We start from the raw sequence: 12294 nt of genomic DNA, 5'->3' as shown, positions 1-12294 counted from the left end.
TGAGGTTTTATTTAAATTTTGTATGTCTATTGTGTGTCTTCATCACTGCTGTGAAGCCCTTTAGGCTGAGATTCTTGCATGAAAGGTGCTATACAAATAAAGTCTATTAAGGCGGCTGGGTGGCGTAGCGGAGATTGCGCTCGTCACCAATGCAAGAGACTCCGGTATCGAATCCCAGTCTCAGCATTGCCTCCGGCTTGGGACGGCCGTCGTACTGGCTCATTGGCACAGTCAGCGGGTGGAAGTCGATGGGTGGGGATTGGACGTTGTGGACAGCGACCCCTACAGGTCGGTTGGGAGACGCCTGTTACACCTCGCCACTGAGAGTCCACGCTGGCAGGTGAAAAGATGCAACAGGCTGCCTCCTCGTGTGCCGGAGGGAACACGTGATGCAAGGCTTCTATCCTCTCTACAACCGACCAGTGGGGGGGCATAGTCGAGCAACGTTCAAGACAGGGGAGGGGAGAATTGGATACACGAAATTGGGATGGGAGAAAAATAAGGAGAAAAAGTGGATAAAAAAAAAAGAAAAAAAGTCTATTGTTATTATTCACATCTTTATAAAGGAGATCAGCCATCTACCTCGATTATCTGAACCAATAACTTTGTAGGGTTCTGTTGGAAATACAGACGGCTCCGTATCACCCCGGCTACAGATGAGGCCTGCGGGACAGCAGGGACACGGCGGCACTAATGGCTACTCCATCAGACACGTCCCTTGGCCAGAGACCCCCCTGAGTGCAGTTTGTGTTCTTCTGTTCTGACCGGAATGGTGATGATGTCTTTGAGAGCCCATCAGCGAGACTCATCAAGGACGTGACGCTGCGTTCCCCTTCGGCGGGCTGGGTGTGTATACATTAGGTAGTTAGCAGGGCTGTCACACTCTGGGAGATTACAGTAATGATCCACCGTTATCAGCTGGAGAAAGCTTCATGACCCCGTCTCCTCAAGGTCACCGGTGCCTTTATATGAGAGGGGTTCAATCAATGAAGGACTTTTTCCAACTTCTGGGTCAACTGTATGTATTTTTATCTCATTTTTATCTTTACTATAATTGTATTGCCTATATTTACGTCTTCTACTATTACCATGCCCATACCTGTAACCCCCCCCCCCACACACACACACACACATGCTGCTATGACGCCTATTCCCCCAAGAGGATCAATAAAGGAATATCTTATCTTAACTGCTTAAAAGGAGCTATAAGTGGTATTTTTGTTGTTGTTAAATGAAGTGGTCTACATGTTAAAATAATAGCTCTACACTCCCGACAGCCATCACTGATGGATATGTCTGGTCAGTAACATGGGTCTCTCAGACTCACTCAGTCCCTCCGCTCTGCAGTAAACAGAAAATAAATGTCCTGGTATCGCGTTTATCCAATCAGGAGAAAGAACTCCACACTGCAAAAATTAAAAATGTAAACTAGTTTTTTTTTTTTTAAACTTTGACCAGTCAGCTGGTTCTTTTAGCGTTTATCGCTTTTTCTGGTCAAGCATGACCGACAGAAACAGGTTGAATGGGGTATAGATCGGGGGAAAGACACTGAGAAAATACGGCGAGTCCGGGAGTCGAACTTGTGTACCCCAGATCCGTGACGCGCACGGTTGTCCCCGACGCCGAATTTTCTCTCTTGATTGGATAAAGTGGGAAAGGATACCAGAACAGAGGGACTGAACAATACTTCGAACCTGCCAACATCAATGAAATAACCAACGCCAATGGACTGAACATTTTTCACATTAACATTAACAGCTTAAAAAACAAATTGGATGAAATCAAACAATTATTCATAAATGGTAAGGCAAACATACTGTGCTTCTCAGAAACTAAGCTTGACGATTCTGTAAAAGATCCAGAGATAGAGATTGAGAACTACTCAATAATCAGGAATGATAGGAACAAACATGGAGGTGGTGTCTGTGTGTACATACACAAGGACACCAAATTCATCAACAGAAATGACCTGAATCATAAATCAATTGAAACTGTATGGGTGGAAATCCTATTCGAAAGGGCGAAATCCCTACTGGTTGGCACAGTCTACAGGCCGCCAGATCATAGTGGCTTTTATGATACACTGGATGGGTGTTTAGCTGGAGTTGAGGATGTAGACAAAATTCTTATTGGAGACTGGAACACGGATATGCAACGAAAAGATGCACCCGTCTTCAAGTCATTCAGTAGGTTTTGTGATCTGCACGGCCTCAGCCAGCTAATCACCCAACCCACACGTGTATGTGAATCAACTCAGACTACCATTGACCTCATTCTGACCTCCGACAAGTCCAAGATCTCCAATAAAGGGGTTATAGCATGCGGGTTAAGTGATCATTATATGATATTCTGTACCCGCAAAAAACTAAAACAAAAGGCTGGCTGCCACAAAACAGTCACATCTAGAGACCTAAAAACCTACTCTAGCGAGGCCTTCAACCTTGAACTGGAGAGTCTGGACTGGTCAGATGAACTCAATGGTACACTGGTTGAAGAAACATGGCTTGGTTTCAAAACCAAATTCTCAACAATACTAAACGACATGGCCCCCCTAAGAACCACCAGGGTAAAAAATCGCGCTGAGCCGTGGATGCACTCCGAAATACTGGCCGCTATGAAAACCAGAGACAAAAAATGCTCTGAGTTTCGTAAAAGTCAGTCAAAGCTTACTAAAAGCACGAGCAGTGAACTCCAAGCCCACGTGACTGAACTCAAACTAGAAAGAAACAGACTAAGAAACGACGTAAACTCCATGATCAAAACTGCAAAAAAGAATTTCATCAATGACAAAACTGAGGAAAACAAAAACAAACCATGTGAACTTTGGAAATTACTCAATAATCAACTAGGATGCAGTAAAAAACTTAAAACCAGATTCTCAAACATAAACATAAAAACGGACAACACGCTCATCACAGACAAGCTGGATGTAGCCAATTACTTAAACATTTTCTTCACAAACATAGCCACAACACTGGTAAACAAACTACCCTCCCACTCAGGGCTTTATGGGGTAGAACACATAGTAGCTTACTACAAAAACCTAGGGGTCCGCAAGGACGACTTCAAGCTGGAAATGGTAACAACAGATGAGGTACTCAATAAACTGAGCGCCCTCCAACCTAACAAGGCCACTGGCCACGACAACATCCCTTCCAAATTCCTCAGAGACTCAGCAGCCGCCATCACCCCAATCATCACACACATAATAAACCTCTCCATAAAACAGGGACACGTCCCCAAGGACTTCAAAATTGCGAGGGTGACCCCTCTGCACAAAAAGGGCAGCAAATTAGACCCAGGCAACTACCGCCCTGTTTCTATTCTCACCTCCATCTCGAAAGTCATGGAAAAAATTGTCTACGAACAGGTCGAAAAGTACCTAGCGGGAAAAAATCTAATCTACGAATTCCAATCTGGCTTCAGAACATCCCACTCCACTGACACATGCCTTCTCTATTTGAATGACCACATCAAACAAGAGGTGGACGCAGGCAAATACTGCGGCATGGTCATGCTGGACCTACAAAAGGCCTTTGACACGGTCAATCACTCCATTCTGATTGACAAGCTAAAAGCAATTGGTTTTGATAGTCTATCAGTGAGCTGGATGCAATCCTACCTTGAGGGGAGGGAACAGATGGTGGAGGTAAACGGTACCCTATCCCCCCCCCTCACAGTGAGCTGTGGTGTTCCACAAGGAAGCATACTAGGACCGCTACTGTTCCTAATTTATGCAAATGACATGTCGTCAGCTTGTGACTGCAACTTGTTCCTGTTTGCGGACGACTCAGCCCTGCTGGTCTCTGACAAGAACAAGTTACAGGTTGAAAAAACCCTCAGCTCGGAACTAGGCAGAATCTGCATATGGCTCGCTGATAACAAACTATCATTACACATGGGCAAAACAGAGTCCATTCTCTTCGGTTCAAATAACAAACTCAGCAAGACCGACGGCTTCTCAGTTACAGTGGGTGACAATATTGTCACAAGGAAAGATGAAATTACCTACCTGGGTTCCATCCTAGAGGCTAATCTCTCCTGTGACAAAATGGCATCCAATGTAATAAAAAAAAGTCAACCAACGAACTCGATTCTTGTACCGGATCTCCTCTCTGGTAAACAAGAATACCCTGAAGACTCTGGCAGGAGCACTCATTCAGGGGTACTACGACTATGCTTGCACCTCATGGTACCAAAGCACCTCAAAGGCGCTAAAAACAAAATTACAAACATCTCAAAACAAACTGGTCAGACTACTGCTTGACCTTACTCCTAGAACCCACCTCACCCCTGCCCACTTTGACAACCTAGGATGGCTTAGAGTAGACGACAGAGTACAACAACTTGCAATGGGCCTGGTCTACAAGATACACTACACGACAAAGGTACCCATGTACATGTCAAAATACTTCCCAAAGGTCAGTGAATACCACGATCACAACACCAGAGGGAGCTCCACAAATCATGTTAAACCCAGATTCGGCTCAAATAAGGGACTAAACACGTTTCGCAATTATGCCACATCAATGTGGAACGCCCTACCCAAAGCTGTAAAGGAATGTGGATCACTACCCACTTTCAAAACCTCTCTCAAGGGACACCTACGGGAGACTGCAATTCAACACTGGCCCCTGTAAATATCCTAACCCAACCCCCTCCAATGTACAGTCATTTACCTAGTATGGTTTTGTCAATAGTCCAATGTACAATTTTGTTTGTTTGTACAGTGTCTCCCCCCCCCCCCCCTCAATGTACAGTTTTGCTTGTATATACAGTGTGCCCCCCCCCCCCAACCACCTCCAATGTAGATTACCCAGTATGGTTGTCAATATCCCAGTGTACCCAACCCCCCCCCACCCAACCTCCTCCAATGTACAGTTTCTACGTCAAATGTATATACTCCCTTTTCCTGACTCCTTCTGTATCACAAACAGTACTGTATTTGCAAATCTGGTATGTCATAAATGTATAGATGTAGCAGTACTGTCTATCTGTATGTCATGTATGTCATATATGTCCTGATGAATTGAAAATGGGGGACCCTGATGTAAACAAGACGAAAGTCTTTCTCTGGTCTGCATCCCCTTAACAATTGTGTGTATTGAGCTGTACTGTATTGTACCCATTCTGCAATCTGTTAATAAAGTTTTCAATCAATCAATCAAACTGGGAAACCCATACTGACCAAACCCTCTATATCAGTGATGGCTGTTGGAATGTAGAGCAACTCAACAGTTACTTTAACAAAATAAGTACCACTCACAGCAGCACTACAGAATATACTTGCACTGGAAAAGAACAGATTAAGATAAAGAGTTCAACAGTCTGCCCCTAGTGGTCCTACAACTATTAATCCACTAAGAATGTCTTTAGTTAGTCAAGTCAAGTCAAGTGTTCCTTAATTAATCCCCTTAGGGAAATCCCCTTGGACAGCTCTACTTTGTTTAACTTCAATCGACCTCATGCTGTTAAGACACAACATGAAATAATGAAATCCTTGCCTGCTTTTCATTCTCTCCAATATAGCGGCGTAACGCTTCTCACATTAATAATACTTTGGGGGGGGCTCCAGTAGCTCACCGCATATCTCGGCGCTATTTCTGCGTCGGGGAAAACCGTGCTGCGTCACGGATCTGGTGGACTCCGAGTTCGATTCCCGGACCCGCCGTCATTTGCCAGAATGTCTTCCCCTGATCTATATCCCGTTTCACCCTGTATCTGTCGGTCATGCTTGACCAGAAAAGCGATAAACGCTAAAAAAATTTAGTAAAAAAAAAAAAAAAAAAAACGTTGGGGAGCAAGGCAGGGAACCAATGTTTGGCCAAGTGAACTGAAGTGGGAAAATTTTCAGAATATATAAACAAGGTATCCGCCGTTTTCAACAAGTTCGGTTTAAGACTTTTTAAGACCACTTGGAGCTAAATTGAATACCAATTTCACAACCATGCAAGCAAAAAATTCAATAAAACACATAGTGACACTGAACTGGCAGGTGCACTTGCGCGCCAATTTAAATGATTGCGTGTTCTCGCCAGACACAGCAAGCTCCCGGTAGCTCTGCTAAAGACAACAACTTGAATATTATAAAACATTTAATATATTTTATATTATTTCATCTCCCGACTTAATACCTGTGCAAATGAAATGCAAGACTTGAATAAAAAACTATGAATTCTAGACTTTTTAAGACCCTGCAGATACCCTGATAAAAGCAGCTTTCATATGTACGTGGGTACACAATCGATGTATCCAAATGTATGGAGAGACATGTCATACACCACACCGCACCGTGCTCATCTAGACCTACGACTGTGTCACTAGGATCAAGTAAAATTCAACTGTACAGCCAACTCCATTCATAAATGGCATTACCACAGTGAATGATCAGGAAGTGAACACACTACCCAGGGGGGCAGGTGTCCCCACAGAGAGGACAGCCTTTTAATTACTACAACTAATAATAAGAGTCTTGGGTTCATGAGGGCTACTTTTGATCTGCTGAACCGTGAATCTTAACAGCCACCCCCCGGAAATTGGAAAGGGAGAAAGAGATAGATAGTAAAGCAATGGGGTGGGCAAACAGTAAAAACAGCACTTGAGTTAAAAAGTTTAAAAAAGGTAGCAGCAATAAATAGATCAATAAGTAGATCAATAAATTAAGATCAATGAGCACTATTGCACAGTGTTAAGGTTGTGTTTTTCGAATGCCGCCAGCTGCATGCATCTTGGCGAGTAAAAATGGGAGTGTAATGAGAACATGAGCTTAAGTGAGTTTGGAGTCATGCACTTCGGGTTTTTGAGTCAGAGAGAGGATGCAGAAATTGAAATTATGAGAGCGGAACCTTTTCTTTTCTTTTTTTTATCCCAGCTACACGTTTCTTTATAGGACGGTGATTTACCATGAATATTCCTCGATAGATCTATATGTATTAATAGTAGTGTATACACTCAAAAGCGGTGAACACACATCTTTTCATAACAATCTTTTTATGGATAATGTGAGGGTTCATGAGAGCTCCACAGCATTTATAATTCATAAGAAACATGCATACTGATGGAATAATGCAGTGTTTCATAAATGCATGCAAGCTTCCTCCTCTGAAAAGACATCTGGCCTCGTATTGTCACAGGTAATCACAGACAGGTTAGCATGTCTTGGAAGTTCGAAGTTACCTCCTCACAGTGAAACATTTTCGGAAATGACAACACAAACCATACATTCCAAACCATATTACTTATTTTACCGTTTCCCCAAGGGAGGAAACTCTGAACTAAACTACTTTGAGGGAAGCTGTGAGTAACGCTTTTCAAAGAGAACTAAAAAGAATTACATTTATAATTATATATTTTTTTTAACAGAACTTCTGTGAGACGTTTTGTGTTCTGGTGGTTTGACTTGGTGTGACGCCTCACCTTACTGGCCTTCAGGATGTTGATCTGCTCTTCATAGACGGTGTCTCTGTTCTTCTCCAGAAAGCCTCCACACTGGTACTCCACCTGTGCCAGGACAACACTTATTACATTTAGTCATTTAGCGGATACTTCTATCCAAAGCGACTTACAAGTTCTGTAAGACAAGTCAGCAGGAAAGGTACAACTCTTTCAGCTGAGTAACAATGTTCTTCAAATAGTGTTGAAACTTGGGTGCTACAGTCTTGAGTGCATAGTAGTAAAGACATATTAGTATAGTAGGTAGTAATATAAGCAAGGAAGATTATCTAGTGGAAAGGTGCATGATAGTAGAAGACGGTACGAAGGATAGTTTTTTTTTTGCTCCTTCATTCCAGATATTTATTGGTCAGTGTGTCAACTTCCAAATATAGCTGCAGTAATACTTAATCAGGGTAACCACGGGAATGTGCGGTGACACACACACACACAAGTTGGTACATTCCTAGTTGGTGTTGTCGTGTACCCCCCCCCCCCCCCAATTGTGTCCCTCAGCAAAGAACTCAAAAGTCGCCTTAATTACTTCACTGAGTAAACAACTGAATAATTGAATAACAATCTAGGGCAAAAATTACTTTGAAAGAGGCATTAAACAAAAGGTCTGAAAGGGGCCCTGGAGATGAGCTAGCGGGCGCAACACAACGGCTCCCATTCTGGCTCCCAGTGAAAGGACACAGTCAGCTGTAAAGTAACATGAATTAAAAAGAGAGCAGGTATTGTTCCCGGGGAGAGTCCCTTCAGTAAGCAGCCATACTTATTCTCCTTTTGTTTGTCCAAGAGCTTTAGGTCATTGGCCAATAAGGTATGATGACTTAACCCCCTCTCTATAAAGACAGGGCTGCAGGCGCTCTGTGCTAAACCAGGGCACCAGAGCGGCCATTGTGGTCCCCTTTTACATGAGAGGAGGGTGGATAGAAAGTGAGGGTATGCTTACCACCAACACACGCTTAAACTAGGAATCCTCTCTGGTACCATGACAGTCGGTGCACATTTTTGTTTGTTCGTCTTTAATGAGAAAACTAAGTTTGTGCTCAAAGCTGAACCGTGTGTCATTGGCTGCACTTTTATCTCTTCGTAAAAACAAACCAGTGTGAACCAGTACTTGGTCTATCATTTGAAATGCTTGCTCTAATGTCCGTGATATAACAGTTGTGTGTGTCGTTATAAAGGAGGGGAGACACACAAACACATCCAAGAGGATGACTTTCGTCATATGATATTCAATACATTGCCTGTGTCAATTTGACGAGTCACGTCATGTACAACATCTATCAACATTGAATAACTGAAGTAATAGTTTATTCCAGGTAATAAATAAATCAATTAATACATTTATTTTGAACAGACAGTACAAGTTATACTTCGTTCCACCTAGGCTTGCCGTGGTAGACCGGTGTTACTCGTATACATTTTTTCTCCAGCTGTGACAATAAAGTCGGTGTGTGTTTCCAGCGGTCACCATTATTGGGCGAACAAGAAGACGACAAACATTTTCAGCCTATTGTAATGACCCTGCTGTGTTACAAAAAACATATAATTCATTCATGGTTTTAAGGACACCTGTAGTAAAGGGGAGGGGAGTGACAATGTTTTATTTATCATCTGAATCTTACAATAAAAGCTTAATATTCAACATTATAATATACTTGAAATATATTCAAGTATTCAAAGATCGAAGTATGCCTCTACAGATATTTAGCATCATTGTGTAAAATGTGCAACCGTAGTTCCACCTAGTGTCTATAGTCCCCCCTGAGACGTATTCAACCCTAGTTCCACCTAGTGTCTATAGTCCCCCCTGAGACGTATTCAACCCTAGTTCCACCTAGTGTCTATAGTCCCCCCTGAGACGTATTCAACCCTAGTTCCACCTAGTGTCTATAGTCCCCCCTGAGACGTATTCAACCCTAGTTCCACCTAGTGTCTATAGTCCCCCCTGAGACGTATTCAACCCTAGTTCCACCTAGTGTCTATAGTCCCCCCTGAGACGTATTCAACCCTAGTTCCACCTAGTGTCTATAGTCCCCCCTGAGACGTATTCAACCCTAGTTCCACCTAGTGTCTCCAGTCCCCCCTGAGACGTATTCAAACCTAGTTCCACCTAGTGTCTAGTCCCCCCTGAGACGTATACAACCCTAGTTCCACCTAGTGTCTATAGTCCCCCCTGAGACGTATTCAACCCTAGTTCCACCTAGTGTCTATAGTCCCCCCTGAGATGTATTCAACCCTAGTTCCACCTAGTGTCTATAGTCCCCCCTGAGACGTATTCAACCCTAGTTCCACCTAGTGTCTATAGTCCCCCCTGAGATGTATTAGTCATATCTCTCCCTATACCGAAGCGTGATGTCAGTACCGTGAAGTCGTGGGACGAATACACATACTGTACCGTTACACCCCTAAAACATAGGAATTCAACTTTACGCCAAGGTCTTCTAGCAACGTGGTAAAATAAGACAGCACTCAATGAGACATAAATGTGATACATGTGGTGAGGAACTGGGTAAGAGGAAAACTCAGATCTCACCTTATCGGCAAAGTGTACGATGATGAAGGAGATGTTGGACATCCGGGGTTTCTGAAACTGAGCGCTGCCAGAGTGCCGTCCGTACAACTTCTGGGCCCAGTTCTGCTCCGTTCCATTCGGCACCTTTGGAGCAGCGGGCAGAAGAGCAGACAGCCCACAGATTACAGGGAGGACAAATAAAGGCTACTGTACAGTACCTGCACTCGGAATGATAAGGTCGCCGCTTTATTGCTCTGCTGAATTTGAAATCAATAACTTCAAAAGGACTGCCGGGACGAGACGGCGTGAGGAAAATAAATAGGTAAAAGGATTTTGTTCCATGGACCTCAGCTCATGATAAAGATCTGTGTGCATGGCGGGAAACAGAGGCGAGCCATGTAGGATGAATCCCAATTAACTGAGACAGAGCAGGAAAATGTTGTGCTCAGCAGTGGATGTCTGCTTCCCACGAGCATCCACTACTAATGCTTTCATCTGCTCAGGCACATTAATTAGCATTTAACCTCTTAAGCCCTAGCCATATTTTCAGAAAATTCACCTAAAAGTACATACTCAAGTAAATGGAAGATTGCATGGACCATTTGCATGTTCTTGGTATCTAGGGACATCTATGGACATCAGGGGAGGAAATTAGGCCACTTTACTCGCCAAATGCGAGTATTTTTTACGTTTGGCGAGTAATTCATGAAGAGCACTCGCCAGTCTGGCGAGTACTAGTCATTACAAAACAAAACAAAAAAATCATTCTGCAATCTGCTGATTCGCTCACTGGCACAAGCCGAACTCTGACTCCCCCCTTGATTCCTCCCATTTGCGCCTCAATCCAACCATAACCAATGAACATCATCGTTGTACAGATGCGCTCTAAGCTCCTCCAATGAACACTCATTTTCTAGAAGATGCCGCCCATCTAGGGGAAGTGGACAGATCACTGCGCGCGGACCTACAGACTCCTGCCACCGGCTTGACAACGTAGACAAACTTAGACAAAAGCACATCAGTGGATGAAAATAATTGCATGTAGAGTCGTCGCTTTCGGATATCAGTGCGGTCTGACATGGGGGCGAACAACAGCATGCGACGCGTCTCCTTCGAGTCGGATGAGAATGACAAGTCAACCAGCATTAGCCGGCTAGCTACCTAGCATGTAACAAGCTACCATAACGCGCGTTCAACATAGTGGACTATACTGAGTGGCTTTGCTTAAATGCAGCCGAGTGACATTTTATTATTACCGGGTTTCCCCCCATATCACCACTCGCCCATATGCCCTTCACAACGGTGATGTTGTCATACTTGGCATTCAGAATACACCTGCTGAACCCCTAGCGTTGTCGATTCGGTTCCAATGTATTGTCATCTTACAGCACAAGTACAGTACAACCAGAATACATTTGGCATACAACCAGAGTGCAAATGTAACAAGTCAAGTTGTTTTATTTAGCTATTACATTACAGTGAAATGCTTGGTTCTTTCACTGCCCAACTCAGTCCAACCTAGTCCAGTCCAGCCCAGCATCTTTCACTGCCTAGTTCAGCCCAACCCAGTCCAGAATAGTTCCCTCTTTCATGTTAATATGTGATATCCTAATATTTTATAGTAGAGACAGTGTGATTAATACATGTTGTATGCTAATATTGTGAAGAGTAGAGACTGTTATTAATGTTTTATGCTAATAAATATTTTAAAGAGTAGAGACACGGTGTGATTTTTACTATGATTGAAAATCAATTTAGACAAAGACATACAAAGAAGTAATTATCACAATTAGCGATCTTTTTTGGCTGGTAAAAAAATCAGTTTGTCTGGTAAAAAAAATCAGATACTCGCCAGTTGGCTGGTAAGCCAAAAAGTTAGTTTCCTCCCCTGCAGGGAATGTATTCCCAGTGTCATACATAGTGTGTCCGTTACTATGCTTGAGTAAATTGTAATGAACCAAAAGAGAATATCACTTATTATTATCATAAAAAAAAAAATCCCATCTTTGACGGTGAATAACACCATGCTAACATTGACCAGACATGACAAATCATTCAGCACCTTCTTGAGATCAAGTGTACAAAAGATCTAAGCTAATTCATAAAGGGCAGATGATTTACAGGGGGTTTTGTAGATACAGTACTGAATTTTGCCATCCGGGCACATGCAATTTGAAATATGAATATAGAATATCAGGCCTATAAATTACCTTATTATGGCCAGGTCATATATCTACGGATCTGGCCAAATGTGCTGAGATTTCTATAAACTCATATTTAGCGAATAACACTTAAAATCATTGGTAAGCAAACATAGTGCTGAAAATATACACTTTGAC

General features: G+C 42.9%; 1 protein-coding gene across 2 annotated transcripts in view; it reads right to left on the bottom strand.

Moving 5' to 3' along the window:
- The window catches only part of myo5b (myosin VB), a 134199-nt gene that overhangs the window by 42347 nt on the left and 79558 nt on the right, over nt 1-12294 (bottom strand). For both annotated transcript variants that reach the window (XM_084324581.1, XM_084324582.1), the window contains exons 13-14: nt 9977-10099; nt 7417-7500 (exon numbers count right to left, since the gene is read on the bottom strand). In XM_084324581.1, the coding sequence (XP_084180707.1) occupies nt 7417-7500; nt 9977-10099 (207 nt within the window). The remainder of the gene's footprint in view (nt 1-7416; nt 7501-9976; nt 10100-12294) is intronic.

Source organism: Notolepis coatsorum (genome assembly GCF_963971535.1).
Source record: "Notolepis coatsorum genome assembly, chromosome: 11".
NCBI classification, from domain to species: Eukaryota; Metazoa; Chordata; class Actinopteri; order Aulopiformes; family Paralepididae; genus Notolepis; species Notolepis coatsorum.
The sequence above is the reverse complement of the archived record's forward strand: the minus strand, read 5'-3'. Positions and strand labels throughout refer to the sequence as shown.